Below are 19988 nucleotides of genomic sequence, written 5' to 3' on the forward strand. Positions count from 1 at the left end.
CCTCTCTTTCACCCTTAAACTTTATGTTTATTTATAGGAAATTTTATCTCGTTCTAGTAAAGATATGCCATAAATTTTAATATGATTTACTGTTGGTTTATGATGTTATCGCAGACAACAAAAGAAAAAGGACCTGAGATGCCAAGAGCCAAGAGGAAAGAAAATAAAGCCTTAAATAATTGACTGAAAGTAAACTCTAAAATCAAAGAAACGGCCTCGTACAAAAATGAAACTGGTGAGACAAAAGAATCCACCATAACAAGAAAGGATTATTGGGATTTTATGAGACACCAACTGCATAAAGTTGGGTGTTATGAGGACATCAATAGGTAAGTGGCTTCAAAAGTATTCTTTATTCTGATCTTTGACCAAATTAATGAAGGATAGACATTCAATTATAGTTTGATTGTTGTCTAAGTTGTCAAATGCCAACCACCCATTTCAAAATGGATGAATTTCTTAAACGGATCTAATGCATTAACCATAGATAGATAAGTTCAATGGTCCAATTCTGTTATAGTCAAGGAAATTAAATTGGACCCATAATTTTTAAATATTCTTTTATTCTTTTTTAATATGAATATTTTTATTTTAGTTCTTATAAAATTTTTGTTTAGTTTTGATCCACTTATTATTATTATTATTATTATTATTATTATTATTATTATTATTATTATTAAACCCTTTTTCGAGTTAAACTCTAGCTAGATCTTTGAAATTCACTATTTACACAAAAAAGGTCCTCATTCTAGTTGCACCATAAACATTTCCAAGATTATAAAAATTTCATCATGTTGGTCTCCATCTTTTTTCGGTTGAATTACTTGTCACGCAGAAAGTAATCTAACACATAGTGCTCGACTAGACCAAATAATGTTGCTTTAGTTTCGATCTCAAATGTTTGATAAAATGATATTATTTAACTTTAATGAACTACAAAATGCCTTATTCCTCACCAAAAAAATTAGAGGCTTGCTACACATACAAGTCTTTTTGATTTACAAGTTTTACAAGTTGCTATACATTAGGGTCTTTTAATGCGTTATTCAGTTTCCAAAGCACTACACTCACCGTGGATTATGAACGACTCCTCTTCCTCTTCCTCTTCTTCTTCTTCACTCACCGTGGATTATGAACGACTCCTCTTCCTCTTCCTCTTCCTCTTCTTCCTCTTCTTCCTCTTCCTCTTCCTCTTCCTCCATGTATTTCTTCGTTATTCTCTTTGCCTTTTCATTAATTGTTTTACTTGCGTTTATTACTGGTATTCTTGCTTCCTTTTTTTTCGATTTTCATGGTTTCTGAAATCAAGCTTTGAAATCGTTTTGAAGATAATGGAACTTCAGAAATACACCCAAACGATTACAGAAATACACCCAAACGATTATAGAAATACACCCAAACGATATTTCTTCGTTATTCTCTTTGCCTTTTCATTAGTTGTTTTACTTGCGTTTATTACTGGTATTCTTGCTTCTTTTTTTTTTATTTTCATGGTTTCTGAAATCAATCTTTGAAATCGTTTTGAAAATAATGGAATTTCAGAAATACACCCAAACGATTACAGAAATACACACAAACGATTACAGAAATACACCCAAACGATATTTCTTTGTTATTCTCTTTGCCTTTTCATTAGTTGTTTTACTTGCGTTTATTACTGGTATTCTTGCTTCTTTTTTTTCGATTTTCATGGTTTCTAAAATCAAGTTTTGAAATCGTTTTGAAAATAATGGAACTTCAGAAATATACCCAAACGATTACAGAAATACACCCAAACGATTACAGAAATACACCCAAAGGACACCTTATGCATAATTCAGAACTCTTTCTCTTTCTCCTCCTCATCTTTTGCTGCTTCTTCTTCTTCAAAAACGATTTCAGAGCTTGATATCAAAAAATAATAGAAATCAAGAATAACGAAAAAAAACAAAGAGAAAAGCACGTAAATGAAGAAGGAGAAAGAGAAGGCAAAAAACGAAAGAAAAGAAGAAGAAGAAGAGGAGAAAGAGGAAGAAGAATGTGCAGCAAGAAGAAGAAGAAGACGGTGCAGTGAAATTGTGCAGTAACGGTTGAAGAAGGAGAAAGAGAAAGAAAGAAATGAAAGAAAAGAAGAAGAAGAGGAAGAGGAAGAAGAACGTACAGTAACATTCAAGCACGTTAATATAATAACTTGTAAAGACTTGTATAAAAAAATGCTTGTATGTGGAGAATTTCTCAAAAAATTATATGACCATCAAGGTTAAATAACATCGTCTCATCAAATATTTAGTGCTAAAACTAAAACGACGTCATTTCGAATAACTCGACATAACGAGTAGCTTGACAAAAAGAAGTGAGGATTAATGTATTGTAATTTTTTAATCTCGAAGATATTTACAATGCAATTAGAATTTCAAAAATCTTTTCGATGCAAGTGGCTATTGATCACTTTAAAATTTAACTCCCTTTGTCACATAAATTTAATGTGAACCGTGATATTTATAAAGGAGAATTGACTCAAAACAAAAATGTTTCTAATAAAAAATATAAATTAATTTTGTTAGACTAAACATATATTTAGTATTTTATACAAATGAAAATTTAACATAACAAGAGCTAAACTTGAAATAGTGCCAAACAAATGAAAAAGACTTGTGCCAAAAGTAATTTTTGAAGGAGCAAATTATAAATCTCTTCCTCAACTCAGTCAACTGTAATGTTAATTCCATTTTCAACTATTTATTTGTTGTTGTGGCCTTGTGGATGACGCACCCTTGACTCCTTGTAGAATTTGTTCGTTTGAATGCCTTCACCGTTAAAAAGTCACATGTAGCATGCTATTTTTTTTAAGAGTATATATTGAGATAAGTTTCAATGTAGTCTCAGAAGTTGCACTCGAGTCTCATAGTAGTCCCTGAACTTAAAAGTTTCCCATATTTATTCCTGAAGTTGCACTCTGGGACTCAGACTTGTCCTTCCGGCACATTCTGTCCACCTGGCGTTACCGGAAAGCTGAGTTGACATCCTTCGTGACACGTGGGCATTACAACGGTTAGTTGATGTAGCAGAGTAAACTGTCCCGAATCAATTTGGTCCATCAATTCAAGTTAAAACCTAATTCCCAATTTTGAAGCCCATGGTGCTCACTCTCTTCTCTTTTCTTTTGTTCTCTATTCTTGTCTTCTCTATCTTTAAAGTCCGACGGTTATGGCAAGCACGAGCAACGCAATTGGGAGTATTCAGTTTCAATTTTTTGACTTCAGTCATATTCTTTTGACAAGTAGAACATGTTGTCACCATATATTTTTTAAGCAATTAGTATTTAATGTGTTTGTTCATCTGTGTTCTGGTGGTTGAGACATCCACTAGTTCTTGAAAGAAAACACAATAATCATGCTATAATTGTTTCTGGCATTGTTTATACTTGGTAGAATCTTGGGGAAGCAAAATGAATGCTCTAAAGGAACATTCTATATGAAAAAAAAATGAATATAAAAATATTTATAAATGTACAAAAGTGAAAAGAAGGAGCATTATTCACAGTCACAACAATGTGGAACAAGAATGTACTATTTACAATGTTGGCAGAATCCTAAACAAGAATCTGAGACTTGGCGGCATCGCGAGAGCATTTAGTTCTGCCACTCTTGCTCAGTGCACAAGAACATGTCTCAAGAATCTCAAGGTCCTCTTCCCAGCACAACATGGCTACTGTCACAGAATTCTTTAAGAACATCTTAGATGTAAGGAAGCTGGATAATGTCCATGTCTGATAAAGCCGGGCTTGTTTCCCGATGAACTTGCCAGTGCGAGTGTCATAGTATTACGGCCATGAATCAACTGGAAGCCTTTTCTCAGCCAAAACAACTGCATCCTCAGCAAGTTCAATTCTCCCCATTTTGATCCATGCAAGTGTAAACTGAATGACAAAAATGAATCGCATATTAAACCAAAGGGGAAAGGGTAAATAATTATGAAATGACACCATTGAATTTCCATGGTCATAATATTTCCATAAAGAAAAATTTACCTGCCAAAGAAGTGTTTTCTTCAAAGAGCAAGTAAAAATCCCTCTTTGTAATGGAACCCACCCCATAATTTTAATCTTTTCTAATGGTTGATTGTCTGAGAAGCAATGATGGATTACATTGAGAGTGGTGTTGACATTGTGCAAATCCAAACTATCCCTCACTAAACGTTCACATATCCTTGCTTTCATCTCTGAAAATGACAACGGATGCTTTGCTTGGAATTCTCATTGAAAACTTGAACACTTTTTGTCAAGAATGAGATTGCAGCACTTTCTGGTATTGACTCACAGATCCAAGAGCTGTCTGATAATCTCGAGGCAATCCGTGCATTGTTCCAAGATGCTACAGAGGAGCAATTCAAAAGCTATGCCATAAAGGACTGGCTGAAAAAGCTTTCCGATGCCATGCACGTGCTGGAAGATATCTTGGAAGATTGTTCAATGGAATCCAACCAACTTCAAAGTGAAGGGTGGTTAGCCCGCTTCCAACCCAAGACTATTTTGTTTCGTCATACTATCAGCAAGAGGATGAAAGACATGGTCAAGAGGTTCCAGCGTATTGATGATGATAGTGTTGGAGATAAGTGTGTATGTCCAACAAAATACTATCATGAATTATTATTATTATTATTATTATTATTCCTTTTTATAAGAATAAACTTTTATAATTTATGATAGTGTCTTTAATTAAAAATTAGAAACGAATAATTACGATAGAGATCGTAATAATGAGATGTACGTTTTTTGAGTACTTTTAATTTAAATTGTTCTTAATCGTAGAATCACTAAAAATGGGACATTAGTGATTCGGATAGATTAATATATATATATATATATATATATATATATATATATATATATATATATATATATATATATATATATATATAATAGTCTTCATTGGATAAAGATTAATAGATCTCATTTGTTAAATTATATATATAAATGGTATATATAGAGATATAACCATTGAACTGACTCACTCTAAGAATTCCTAATGGTTATAATTACCGTATATTTGTCAATAGGATATTCTTATGATGAACATAATATTAGAATTTTCCTTTGACCTGCGACTATCATAGTAATTAACAATGTATTTGTTATACTTTGATTCTGGACACCTAACACCCTACGGTGTTAGTTGAATGGACATTGAGTATGATTTAAATACTTGTAGAATTAATGATTAGTCAAAATGGAATCCATCAACTATGGTAATGAGTTTGAGCTCTACGATTATAATGAATGAAATAAACAATGCCTTGGCCAAGGGGTTTGAATGAATTAAGAAATGAGTTTCTTAAGTCATTCATAATTCATTATAATAATGGTAACAAGTTAGAGTTTGACAATCAAACCATACTCTAAAAGTTAGCCAAGAGCTGAAAAGATGGAAGGAGTTGTATTTTTGTTCATCTTGGGTTCTTAGTAAAAAAATATTATTACTTCATACTATCGGGTCGTCAAGGAGCGTTGCTAGACGCCAACCTTGATTAGTAAATTTAGTATGACTAATATACTACCCGCTTAGTATTGAACCTATGGGGTCACACACTAACGAGTGTTCTAATCCTTGTAAATAATTATTTAATTATTATTTTGATTAGATCAAATAAATAATTATATTAATTCAAATGGAGTATTAATATATTCTTTGCTAGTACCATGAATATAATAATATTATAATTGAGAATATTAAATAATTAATTATTTATTCTATGATGAGTTTTAAATATGGATAAGATCCTAACTGATTTTGTCTCAAATTAAATTGTAATTTGATTCACAAATCAGTCACCAATCTCATACTATATATGTGTATATGATAAAAGAAAGAAAATATAAGTTTTCACTTTTTACCTCCACATATACAAATATTCCAAATTCTTAGTGAAGAATTGCTGGTGCAAGAAGTTGCAAGAAACTTCTCAGTTAAATCCATTGGTCAAAGAGTTGACAACAAGGATTAGTCTCGGTGTGGATACACATAGTACCTTCGTACTATCGAAGGAGAAAGCTTTATTCACTAGGGTACTCAGGTATTGGCATCTAACCCATCTTATTTCAATAAAATTTTAAGCACAAAATAGATCAATAGGATTACTTTATTACTTCCGCTGCGTGTTATGAACACTCGTAATCCTTCAGTGGTATCAGAGCCATTGCACTTTTGTTTTTAAAGTTTTATTGCAAAAATTTTCATAATTAATAGGATTAATTTAAGTTTTGTTATTATAGTGAATGTGATTCCTAATAATGGTATGAGATGCCATTGTCAAAATTATAAATTTATGTGGGATAAAATTATATGTATGTTAAGAAACATACTGTTGTTATTGTTTTATTTATTTATGAAATAAAACTGAAAGGAAAAAAAGGGATACATAAATTTTATACTTTGTTTACGAGGAGTTACCTGACAACCAGGAGATTCGTACTCAAGGATAAAATTTATATATGTATTTGATACATGGAATGAATTAATTTTTACTTGAACCTAGACAACCTAGGGGTATAAAATATAATTCAATTAAATAATAACCTGACAACCAGGTAATTATTTGGGATTAAAATTGTATATGATACATTTAATCATCTATTTAAAATTGTATGAGTAATGACTTGACAACCAAGATACTCATTCATGATTTTAAATATATTTTTTTAAGAAATAAAGATTTCTTAATTTTCTATAATAATAATTATTGTAGAAAGTGTTATTTGTATGTATGAATACGTACTTATATTTGTTTTTTCGTTTTAGATTCATGAATAATATGTCTGCTCTATCACTGCGTGGCATACTTGAAAATAACAAATTGGCTGGAGCCAATTATGATGATTGGTATCGCAATTTGAGAATTGTTCTCATGCATGAAAGGATAATTGATATAATCGATAAGCCTGCTGTTACGGCCCCAGTTCCTAAAGAGGATGGAAGTATTGATAATGAGGCAACCAAGACTTATGAGAAGTACTTGGAAAATTGTCTTACTGCCAAATGCATCATTCTGGCATCCATGGGTTCTGATCTTCAGAGGCAACATCAGGATATGGATCCACCGACTATTGTCGAACAACTTAAGAAAATGTATGGTGCACAAAGTAAGACAGCCCGATATCAATTGTCCAAAACTTTGTTTAGATCCACACTTGATGTGGACTCTCCTATTGGACCCCATGTTCTTAAGATGATTGATCTTATTAAACAACTTGAGAAGTTGGGATGCAAATTGGGCAAAGAACTTTCACAAGATTTGATCTTGCAATCTCTTCCAGAAACTTTTTCACAATTCATTATTAGCTTTAATATGATTAAAGTAAGTTGTGATCTTCATGAAATGCTCAACATGCTAATTGATTATGAGAATCAAATTGCATCTGAGAAAAAGAAAGGAGTTGCTATGGTAGTTGGCAGCTCTTCTAAGAAGAAAGGAAAGTGGAAAGCAAAAGGAAATGGAAAGAATAATTTTAAAAGAGAACCCATGGCACCTAAGGGTGGTGTGACCAAACCCAAGGACAAGCAAGAAAAGGCTGACAAAAATGATGCTGAATGCTTTTATTGTAAAGGCAAAGGTCATTGGAAAAGAAACCGCAAGGAATACCTTGCTTTTTTGAAAACCAAAGAGGAAGGTAAGACATACTTAAAAATAGTTTTCATGATTTTTTTGGCTACTATTAATTCTTCTATATGGGTATTAGATATCAGAAGTGCTCATAATATTTGCAATTTGTTGCAGGGACTACGAGTAAGTAGATGGCTGAAGAAGGGAGAAACTTACCTTCAAGTCGGGAACAGAGTAACTGTTGCTGATGTAGCTATAGGATCTATTTCTTTAGCAATGCCTACGGGCAAGACATTAGTATTGGAGAATTGTCATTATGTTCCTAATTTTGTTGCAAATGTTATTTCTGTTTCTATGTTGGACAAACGTGGTTTTTATTTTAATATTAAAAATGGCATTTGTTCTACTTATTATGGTGATGACTTATACGTAAATGGCTATCTCCAATATGGCATTTATATTCTTCCCGATTTAAATGGTAATTCTGTCATGCATGTTTCTACTCTCAAAAGAGAGAGGAATAATCAAGTAAATGAATCATATCTTTGGCATTGTAGACTTGGTCATATAGGAGAAAAAAAGATTTCTAAGTTACATAAAGAAGGTTACCTTAACAAATATGATTATGAATCATATGTAACTTGTGAATCCTGTCTCAAAGGAAAAATGACCAAAACTCCATTTATGGGACATGGAGAAAGGGTTACAGAATTATTGGGACTAATACATACAGATGTTTGTGGACCAATGAAAATTCAAGCCAAAGGAAAATATTCTTATTTTATCACTTTCACTGATGATATGTCTAGATATGGCTTTGTGTATCTTATGAAACACAAATCTGAGTCATTTGAAATGTTCAAAATTTTTCGCAGTGAAGTTGAAAATCAAACAGGTAAAAGCATTAAGGTGCTTAGATCTGATAGAGGAGGAGAATATCTAAATGATCATTTTCTTGAGTATTTAAAGAAAAATGGGATTCTTTCTCAATGGACACCTCCTGGTACCCCACAACACAATAGTGTTTCAGAGAGGAGGAATCGAACTTTATTAGATATGGTTCGATCCATGATGGGTTTTACTGATCTTCCATTGAATTTATGGGGCTATGCTTTAGAAACAGCAACATATTTGCTAAATAAAGTACCCACTAAAGCAGTTTCTTCAACACCATATGAGATATGGAAAGGACGAAAGCCAAATCTCAAACACATTAGAGTTTGGGGATGTCCAGCATATGTTAAGAAATTGCAAAGTAATAAACTTGATGCTAGGTCCGATAAATGTAGATTCATTGGTTACCCTAAAGAAACAATGAGTTATTATTTCTATCACCCTTCTGACCACAAAGTGTTTGTGGCAAGAGGTGGAACCTTTTTAGAAAAGGAATTTCTTTCTCAAGGAAGACAAGGTGAAGAAATAGAACTTGATGAAGTTCAAGAAACCAATGAAATAGTACAAGCTCAAGAATACGAAATTCAATTTGAGCAACCAATTTTGGATGTCCTTAAACTAATACCAAATTTATCATCTTCAAGAGTTGAGGATAACGAACCGATAGTAGTTCAAAGAGAGATTACTGAATCAATCCTTGAACTACCTTTGGAACCGGTTCAACAACCTCCAAATTTGGTACAAGAACTACTTCTTCGACGGTCCACAAGAGAACATCATCCACCACTAAGGCTAAACCTAATGGTGCAAGATGATGTGAAAAATGGGATCGATTATGATGATAATGATCCTAAGACTTATGAAGAGGCAATGCAAAGTTCCGAAAGTCTAAAATGGCAGAGTGCCATGGAATCCGAAATAGAGTCTATGAGGATCAACAATGTTTGGACTTTGGTTGAACCCTCAAAATACATAAAACCTATTGGTTGCAAATGGGTTTACAAGAAAAAGATTGGAGCAGATGGTAAGGTAGAGACCTATAAAGCCCGTCTAGTTGCCAAGGGATACCGTCAAAAGGAGGGAATAGATTATGAAGAAACATTTTCTCCTGTGGCAATGCTCAAATCTATTCGGATTCTACTTGCTATAGCAGCATACTATGATTATGAAATATGACAAATGGATGTGAAAACAGCTTTTCTTAATGGAGAACTCAAAGAGGAAGTGTACATGACACAACCTGAAGGTTTCACACTTCCGTCTGATCATAGTAAAGTTTGTAAGCTGCAACGCGCCATTTATGGGCTAAAGCAAGCTTCTAGAAGTTGGAACATTTGTTTTAATAAGACAATCGAAAAGTTTGATTTTATCCGGTGTGAAGAGGATCCTTGCATATACAAAAAGTTTAGTGGGAGTACAATCATTTTCTTAGTACTCTATGTTGATGACATATTACTAATAGGAAATGATGTACCAGCATTGCAAAATACCAAAACTTGGCTATCTCAACAATTCTCCATGAAAGATTTGGGAGAAGCAGCCTATATTCTAGGAATAAAAATCTATAGAGATAGATCTAAAAGGTTGCTTGGACTCTCACAGTCTATGTACATTGATACCATATTGAAAAGGTATAACATGGAAAATTCCAAAAAGGGCTATTTACCAATAGGCACTGGAATTACTCTCAGCAGAAAGGATTGTCCTAAAACTTCAGAAGAGAGAGTACGCATGAGTAGAATACCATATGCTAGTGCAGTGGGAGCTATCATGTATACCATGACATGTACACGTCCTGATGTCGCATATGCGCTAGGAGTAGCCAGTCGATATCAGGCAAATCCTGGTGAGGAACATTGGAAGGTGGTTAAATCCATTCTTAAATATTTAAGAAGAACTAAAGACCAATTCCTCATCTATGGAGATTCTGAACTTATACCAAAAGGGTTCACTGATGCAAGTTTTGCCTCAGATAAAGATGATAGCAAATCTACTTCAGGTTATGTTTTCACCTTAAACGATGGTGCAGTGAGTTGGAAAAGTTCCAAACAAGCTACTGTAGCTGATTCAACGACTGAAGCTGAGTATATAGCAGCAAGTGAGGCTGCTAAAGAAGTTGTGTGGATGAAGAAGTTCATAAACGAGCTTGGTGTGGTACCTTCAATTAAAGAACCACTTCTGTTACTGTGTGACAATAATGGAGCCATTGCACAAGCAAAAGAGCCAAGATCACATCAAAAATCTAAGCATATCTTGAGAAGGTATCATTTGATAAGAGAGATCGTTGAACGTGGAGACGTTGAAATTCAAAAGGTTGTTGGGAAGGATAATGCAGCAGACCCATTCACTAATGCGCTTGGATCAAAAGAGTTTGATAAGCATATGTGGGAATTAGGATTGAAATATATGATTGATTGGCTCTAGTGCAAGTGGGAGATTTTGTTGGAAATACATGTATGCCCTAGATCCAATCTGTCATTGGCTCTAGTACAAGTGGGAGATTGTTGGAGATAAGTGCGTATGTCCAACAAAATACTATCATGAATTATTATTATTATTATTCTTTTTTATAAGAATAAACTTTTATAATTTATGATAGTGTCCTTAATTAAAAATTAGAAACGAATAATTACGATAGGGATCGTAATAATAAGATATACGTTTTTTGAGTACTTTTAATTTAAATTGTTCTTAATCGTAGAATCACTAAAAATGGGACATTAGTGATTCAGATAGATTAATATATATATATATATATATATATATATATATATATATATATATATATATATAATAGTCTTCATTGGATAAAGATTAATAGATCTCATTTGTTAAATTATATATATAAATGGTATATATAGAGATATAACCATTGAACTGACTCACTCTAAGAATTCCTAATGGTTATAATTACCGTATATTTGTCAATAGGATATTCTTATGATGAACATAATATTAGAATTTTCCTTTGACCTGCGACTATCATAGTAATTAACAATGTATTTGTTATACTTTGATTCTGGACACCTAACACCCTACGGTGTTAGTTGAATGGACATTGGGTATGATTTAAATACTTGTAGAATTAATGATTAGTCAAAATGGAATCCATCAACTATGGTAATGAGTTTGAGCTCTACGATTATAATAAATGAAATAAACAATGCCTTGGCCAAGGGGTTTGAATGAATTAAGAAATGAGTTTCTTAAGTCATTCATAATTCATTATAATAATGGTAACAAGTTAGAGTTTGACAATCAAACCGTACTCTAAAAGTTAGCCAAGAGCTGAAAAGATGGAAGGAGTTGTATTTTTGTTCATCTTGGGTTCTTAGTAAAAAATATTATTACTTCATACTATCGGGTCGTCAAGGAGCGTTGCTAGACGCCAACCTTGATTAGTAAATTTAGTATGACTAATATACTACCCGCTTAGTATTGAACCTATGGGGTCACACACTAACGAGTGTTCTAATCCTTGGTAAATAATTATTTAATTATTATTTTGATTAGATCAAATAAATAATTATATTAATTCAAATGGAGTATTATTATATTCTTTGCTAGCACCATGAATATAATAATATTATAATTTAGAATATTAAATAATTAATTATTTATTCTATGATGAGTTTTAAATATGGATAAGATCCTAACTGATTTTGTCTCAAATTAAATTGTAATTTGATTCACAAATCAGTCACCAATCTCATACTATATATGTGTATATGATAAAAGAAAGAAAATATAAGTTTTCTCTTTTTACCTCCATATACACAAATATTCCAAATTCTTAGTGAAGAATTGCTGGTGCAAGAAGTTGCAAGAAACTTCTCAGTTAAATCCATTGGTCAAAGAGTTGACAACAAGGATTAGTCTCGGTGTGGATACACATAGTACCTTCGTACTATCGAAGGAGAAAGCTTTATTCACTAGGGTACTCAGGTATTGCATCTAACCCATCTTATTTCAATAAAATTTTAAGCACAAAATGTATCAATAGGATTACTTTATTACTTCCGCTGCGTGTTATGAACACTCGTAATCCTTCAGATAGGAGAAGGTTTCAGCTGCCTTTGGGAGTCAGACAAAGACAACAAGAAGATGATGATCTGAGGCTAACTGGTTCTGCCATCCCTGAGCACCAGATGTATGGAAGATTTTCATTTGAAGCCATCATCACAGTAATGCTTTTGTTTTTGTGCTCTCTATCCTGAAGATTTTCGAATCTCAATGGAACAGCTAATTCATCTTTGGATGGCCAATGGACTAATTAAATCCAAAGGGCATTTGGAGGTTGAAGATGTTGGTAATCAGCAATGAGAGGAACTGCTCCAGAGATCATTTTTTCAAGAAGTATCGATTGACAAGTATGGAAACACCACCTTCAAGATCCATGACTTATTCCTTGATCTTGCCCGCTCCATAGTGGGAGATGAGTATAAAGCTTATAGTGAGTCTGCAAGCTTGGCTAATTTGATAAGAAGGGTCCACCATGTAAGTTACTCTGGCTTGCCCGAGTTAAATCAGAATACCTTGAAGAATATTGAGTCCTTGAGGACTTTTATTGATCTTGATCCAGCAATTAACAATCCCCTCATTAGATATCCAACATTGGTTTTGCGTAAAGTGCAGTTATATAATTCTTTCCGAGCATTGCGTACGAGATCTTCTGAACTCTCAGTACTGAAAAGTTTAACACATTCAAGGTACTTGAATATTTATAATAGTTACATTACAAAATTGCTAAAATGTGTTTCTAGGCTGCAGAAATTGCAAATTCTAAAGCTGGAACAATGCATTTTTCTTACTTCTCTGTCCAAACACATATTGAAGTTGAAGGATCTCAGGCATCTCTTAATTGAAGGATGTTGGGCATTAGTAAAAATGCCTCCGAAAATGGGGGAGTTGAAACAACTAAAAATACTGAATATTTTTATTGTGGATTCAAAAGCCCAATATGGCTTAGCAGAGTTACATGATTTACAGCTTGGTAGAAGATTACACGTTAAAGGTCTTGAGAATGTCCAGAGCGAACATGATGCTAGAGAGGCTAATTTGATGAGTAAGAAGGAGCTGAGTAAGATGGAGAAGACAAGAACAGATAACAGAAGAGAAGAGAAGAGAGTGAGCACCGTGGGCTTCAAAATTGGAAATTAGGGTTTTAACTTGAATTGAGGGAGCAAATTGATTCGGGACAGTTTACTCTGCCACATCAGCTAGCCGTTGTAATGTCCATGTGTCACGAAGGATGCCAACTCAGTTTTCCGGTAGCGCCATGTGGACAGAATGTGTCGAAAGGACAAGTCTGAGTTTCGGAGTGCAACTTCAGGGATGAATATGGGGAACTTTTAAGTTCATGGACTACTATGAGCCTCGAGTACAACTTCAAGGACTATATTGAGAATTATCTCGTATATATTCAAATATTTTTGAAAAAGTTCATTTTGAACATTTTTATCTCTAAAAATTTTATTATATTCAGATTCTTGAACTTTATAACAATAAAACATATAAATTCCTACTTTAATTAAACTTATTGTTTTTACTTGAACAAATAAATTTTTAAAAATTTAAAAATAATAACAAAAAGATCTTTATGTCTTATTTTTGTGAAGTTTAAGAATCTCAATGTAATAAAAAAAATTTAAAAACCAAAATGTTGGATGCGAAATTTTTTATGACCTATTTGTGTGTGTGTATATATATATATATATATATATATATATATATATATATATATATATATATATATATATATATATTAAATTAGTCCAAATGTTGGCTATTAACATTAATAAAACAATCTTCTAGAATTGAATAATTGAAACGATCTCCTTCAAAGTTTGGTGGAATCCATTGGTTCCTTTATTAATATTTAATTAGATTAGGACCGGCATCTTTGCCCAATATACTATATGTAAAATACCAAAATTATCTAGCACATGTAAAAAAATGAGTTCTATCTCAAATTTTTTGTCTAATGTCAAGATATATTAAGTTATTTGGTAACTAATACATGAAAATTTATATTCAAATAAAAGTACATAATAATAGCATGAAATTACATGTAAATGTTTTGTTGAAATTTGCATATGATGTAAAACCATGTATCAATAAGCATTAACAAATATTATTAGAAGTAAAATTTATATTCTTGATTTAGCATTTTTTTTTGTATTGCTTGATTTAGTGTGTTATTACGGAGACATAGCTGGAAGGATAACATAATAAAAATAGGTTCGAAAATAAAAGAAAAAAACAACAACGGAAAAAAAGAATTGACAGAATGGTATTTTAAGAAAACTTAACTCTAATAAGAAAAATATAGTATCGTAATAAAAATATTATTTATACATTAAAATTAGTTATTAAAATTAATTATCATATATTTATATATAAATATATATTATTTAACTTATTTTTAATGTATATTTTATATTTTAATATATATTTTATATTAATAATTAATTTTAATGACTAATTTTAATATACACGTAATATAATCGTATCACAAACTAAGATCGTATAATGTGCGTCCATGTGTGTGTGACATAAAATTATAATCCACAAAGACTGTATATAAAGAATAGTTCTAATTAATTTAGACGAGATAAACATATTTTCAATATCAAAATAAGATAACAAAATTTTATGAAGACATGTTTAGAACCATATACTTATATTAGATTTAAATATTATAGTACAAAGAGAGAAGTATCACATGCAATGCAACATAGAATAATCTTAAAAAAAAAATTAAATGTCAAATGTCAAAGAGGGTGAAATAGAAAGGTAAAAGAAAAATTTAAGACATAATTAAAAAAAGGGCTAAGTTATACATGTCACTTAAAAAAAATGATGCGCCACAACAGAAAAAGAGGATAGAAATGACAATAAGTACCGTAGAATAATTTTTAAACTACCTTAATTCTATTTGTGGTTTTAAAACTTTTAACTCAAATATTATTTACATTCTAAATCATCTAATTCGAATTTGATTTGACACCATCCGCAAGAAAAAAAATTATTTTCAATCAAACACAATATCAAAGATTATTTATATATTATTAACAATTTGAATTATTAACTGATACTAAGTATTTGTACAAAAAGAAAAGAAATTCATGTTTAAAGCTCTATTTCCTCATCATATACATATATTTTTTATTAACATACATATGATATATTAGGAACATGAGTAAGATAGATACGATTAATTTGATATCCAAATTTAATCTTACCCACTGCAAATTAGGTTGTCAAACCATTTCAATTAAAAAGTTAAAGTGGGTTAGATACTCGTGAGTTCGAATGGTATTGTTTATCTTAAAAACATATTAAATATTTAAAAAAAATTGTAAAACTACCTGATTAATTTTATATAATAAAAGTAAGTTAAAAAGAGTTAAAGTAAATAATAAACTAGATTTTATAGTTCAATTATACCTATTTAAAATAATAACACAAATATTAAAAATATAAAAATAAGCTAAAGAATAAAATAAAAAAATAAAAAATTCTAAGTCATAATACAATATACAATATCACCTTAAAAAAAATTATAATATAGCACAATAAAAATATTAAATAATTAAGAGTAATTTTAAAAACAAATATATACAACCTATACCCTTTGACATATTATAACAGAAGGATAGATTACAAACTCCTTTCACTTGTATAGTTGTATTGTCATATTAAAATAAGTTACTACGAGTCCTTTCCCTTTTTCATCTGTTGGGGCTATTTTTAACAGCAGTTCACACGAAGTTGCTCAAACAGTTGAAAGAGAATGTGTAGAAGCAAATAAATAAATAAATAAATAATAAAGAAGTTAAGAGCTCAGCCAGCAAGGAGAGAGGGAAAAAAAAAAAAGTAGAACGCAGAAGACAAACTGTATAGGACTAGTTAGTCAATGCTAAAGCCTTCATCAAAATTAATTTGCCATGTACATGAATCTGTATAACAGTGTGTGTGTGTGTGTGATGTATGCAATATATGTGCAACAAAGTGCTGTGCCACAGATTATGATGCTGAATTTGGAGATTTTCCAGAACCATCCAACACTATTTCAAATAGATCAGCCTCAGACTCTTCATCAAATTCCACTGTTCTAATATTACTATTATTATTATTGTTGTTATGATTCATATTATTGTTGCCATTGTTGTGGCTTCCTCTGGTTGCGGAGCGATTGCGCCACTGAGAATCAATCCTTCCCATGGAAAATAGCTCCCTACTATCATCATAACCCAAAGTAGCAGCAGGTGAATTTACAAGCGGGGCTATAAAGCATGGATTTGGTGTTCTCTGTGCATTTGCAGGAGCATATTTGAATGAACTTTGTCCAAAATTAACTAGTACCATGATGTCTATATTTGCAGCCATGATTGGATATAATGGAGTTCCAAACACTTGTGATTGACAATGGATTACATGCACCAACTCTGAGTCTAATGTGAAGAACACCTTCTTCTGCCTTGGATCAAAGCCACAACCAATCACTTTATCAGTTCCTACCCACTCTGCCTTCTCTGATTCAAATACAAGTTTCATTCCTGTAAAGGGAATTTGAAATTTCATTCACCCTTAGATGTCTCAACAAGCATAAATAATATTCTTGGAAAATAAAATTGTATAAACCATGTTTGTGTCCCTATGCTTTAGGTTTAGAATCTCAATAAACCAACAAACTAATAAAAGGACAAAGTAGACACAATTGTTTTTTAGTCATGTGATTGGTTTTAATACTAAGGATTTTTAGTTTATGTCTAGAAATGTGTACTAAACCCATCAGCTTCGCCTGAAAACCTTACCTACCAATTCAAAACTAGTTACCTAAAGGGAATTTTTGCTCAAATGGGAAAAAACAAATACCAACAAATTAGTCTGCTAAGTCATAAAAAAATGGACATGGAAAAACAATTACCATCAAGAAAAACAGAACCATTGGAGTTGAAGCCAATGCTGGCAGGGTAGCTTCCTGGAACTCTCAAAGGAACAGGACCTGCAGCAGTTAATCCCAATGAGAACATCACAGATTCATTTCTCTTTCCACCCTCTTTCCCATCAAGTTTCATCTCATCAACACTATTCTTACTATGATTATTGCTGCTAACATGAACCAAAGCCTCCGAATTCCCTTTACTACCATTTCCACCACCACCTTGAATCACCAACAACTTTGTCTTCTCACCTTCTCCAACATTCTTCCCCGCAAATTCATACTCATTACCACCACCACCATACAAGATTGTAATCTCAAAATACGCTTCTTGAGGAAAAGAATAGTTCCCCAAAGGTGGGCCAGGAAGGGGAAGAGCCGTTCTAATAACAGAAGCAACGTTCATAGAAGAAGAACTGTTGTTGTTGTTATTGTATTGAAGAATCTTCTTCAACCCAGGATTGAACCTCACCTTCTGCATAAACTCAGCAGAACCCTGAGAAATTTCCCAGCTTATCTCAACCTCAGATTCTGTTCCATGATGATCATCACTAACCGGTGCGGCACACACCCCCAAAATCGATGACCTTTTCGAAGGGGATGGCGTGTAAGTCTTGGAAGCTATGAATGAAAATCGAGACCAACCATTTTCAACAGCATCAGCAGCCATAGAAGGATGATCAGACCAACTGAACAGAACCCTTTTTCCAGATACACCTCCACGAATAACAAAATAATTTCCCTGTTTGTTCTTGTTGCTGCTACCTTGATGATCCAATTGGTGATGGTGATGATGATTATGAATCCTAGAAAGTCCTCCTTGGAGACCACCCTCCATTCTGGTCAAACTTGCAGGTTCCACAAAATTCCCTCGTTTTCTGAGTTGGTAAAAACGCCATAAGAGAAGGAGCAAAAGGGTTGAAACGCATCCCACAGAAGCTGCAACCAACGCAACACGTATCCACTCCCTCATTATTCTCTCTTGAAATCGATATTGTTGCTGATAATTCCTTTGGCTCTGGGTTTTGAATGCATAGACTGATTGTTGCTTGTGATCACAGAAAAACAGAAGGGGTGAGTGATGTGACGGTGAAGGGAAGAATATAATTAGAAATTGGAACAAGGACTTAGTGAAAAAAAAGGAAGAAGAAAATTATGAGGGAGGCGCTGGCGTGGACTAAGACTTGTTCAATCAAAGCATGCAGAGAAGTAGAAGAACAAGAAGAATATAACAAACTTGAATTAATTTCTAATTTTATTTTAATTTATTATCGGAACCGACCAACTTTGTCCTCGTTAATCAGCAACCACCGCGTTTGTTGATTTCATTGTTTTTTATTGTCCGGACCAAGATTTTATTCAACTTGATTTTTAAACAGATTCTTTTGGACTGAAGCCTTATTGCTCTCCAATATTTTTAGATTTGAAAATCTTTTATTTCTTAATATTATATAATTCATTTTGTTCCTTTTACGACAAAATTTAAGAATCAAATTTAATTCTTTTTCATTTTAATAAGTGCTCTCACTGTAATTACTAGCCAACATTTTCTTATATAGACACGTTATTATCAAATAAATCTTTACGTGTAAAGAGTCTAATTAAACTTTTTTTTAAAAGAAAGTTTAAATAATAAATATTTATATTAAAAATAGTTTATAAATAAATTATTTTATATTTGATTTTTTAATTTTAAAAGTGTTTATTTTAAAAAAAGTTTGATATAAAAAATTTTTATTATAAAAAAATATTTTTTTAACTTTTTTATAAATATTTAAATAATTTTTTAAAAAGCTATAATTTAATTTTAAAATTATAATAAATATTAATACTATTATTTTTCATAAATTAAAAATTTAAAAAAAATAATTTTTAAAATTTTTTAAATAGGCCCTTAGTACTCATTCATTTTTTAGTTTGTTGATTTTTATGGGTGTGATTGTGTTCATGCAAGTGCGACAATTAATTGTTAATAATGATATGCAAGTGAAGGTTTTGGATGGTCTAAAGAGAGTTTGAATCTATATTTTTTTTAATTTGATTAATTATGCCTCAAATTAAAAAATAAAATTTGGCTTCTATTTTGTTTACGAGATGGATTATGCATGAGACAATTTTATTTTATCTCATAAATCGTAAAAAATAGAATTAGTGCAAGGAAGAAAAAGATAACACAGCTATATATCCTAATTCAATCACTTTGTGCAATGTAACTTATATTTAGTTTCTACTACAATGTTGGTGAAATTTCACTATCATTTTAAATATTACATACACTAATTCCCAAGAACTCAACATAATCCTATCAAAAACAAATCAAGCTTCAACATAAACTTGACTTGACTAGGCAACATCTTAAACTCTCAACACTCTAAGTGCTTACCTAACTTAGCAAAGGATACATCAGATACAAGATACAAAACCTAAATACAATCAAAAGAAACAAGAAATAAATCTTGGATTTTCTCTCCAAGTTTCTCTCTATGTCTTTTCTCTCAATGACTTTTTCTTAATACCTCACTTACGTACCTTTTACCACTGAATATAAACAAAGAAAAATACAACATAC

At 31.8% G+C, this 19988-nt stretch overlaps 1 protein-coding gene and 1 long non-coding RNA gene across 2 annotated transcripts; both read right to left on the minus strand.

Moving 5' to 3' along the window:
* Positions 1 to 3458: 3458 nt before the first annotated feature.
* On the minus strand, positions 3459 to 4608 carry LOC112765924 (uncharacterized). The gene is made up of 2 exons (XR_003183968.3): positions 4010 to 4608; positions 3459 to 3898 (listed from the first exon to the last, which is right to left on the minus strand). It is a non-coding gene; the product is annotated as an uncharacterized lncRNA (long non-coding RNA).
* An 11766-nt stretch (positions 4609 to 16374) lies between these two features.
* On the minus strand, positions 16375 to 18812 carry LOC112765302 (uncharacterized). Its single transcript, XM_025811213.3, has 2 exons — positions 17405 to 18812; positions 16375 to 17033 (listed from the first exon to the last, which is right to left on the minus strand). Exons 1-2 carry the CDS (start codon positions 18390 to 18392, stop codon positions 16501 to 16503), a joined length of 1521 nt encoding a protein of 506 aa, XP_025666998.1. The 5' UTR covers positions 18393 to 18812; the 3' UTR covers positions 16375 to 16500.
* Between the last annotated feature and the right edge of the window lie 1176 nt (positions 18813 to 19988).

Source organism: Arachis hypogaea, unplaced genomic scaffold, assembly GCF_003086295.3.
Source record: "Arachis hypogaea cultivar Tifrunner unplaced genomic scaffold, arahy.Tifrunner.gnm2.J5K5 arahy.Tifrunner.gnm2.scaffold_853, whole genome shotgun sequence".
NCBI classification, from domain to species: Eukaryota; Viridiplantae; Streptophyta; class Magnoliopsida; order Fabales; family Fabaceae; genus Arachis; species Arachis hypogaea.

Coding starts and splice junctions, on each gene's coding strand:
- LOC112765302 (XM_025811213.3), bottom strand. CDS start 18,392: ATGAGGGAGTGGATACGTGTTGCGTTGGTTGCAGCTTCTGTGGGATGC. Junction 17,034..17,404: donor TGGTTCTGTTTTTCTTGATG/GTAATTGTTTTT, acceptor TTCCCTTTACAG/GAATGAAACTTGTATTTGAA.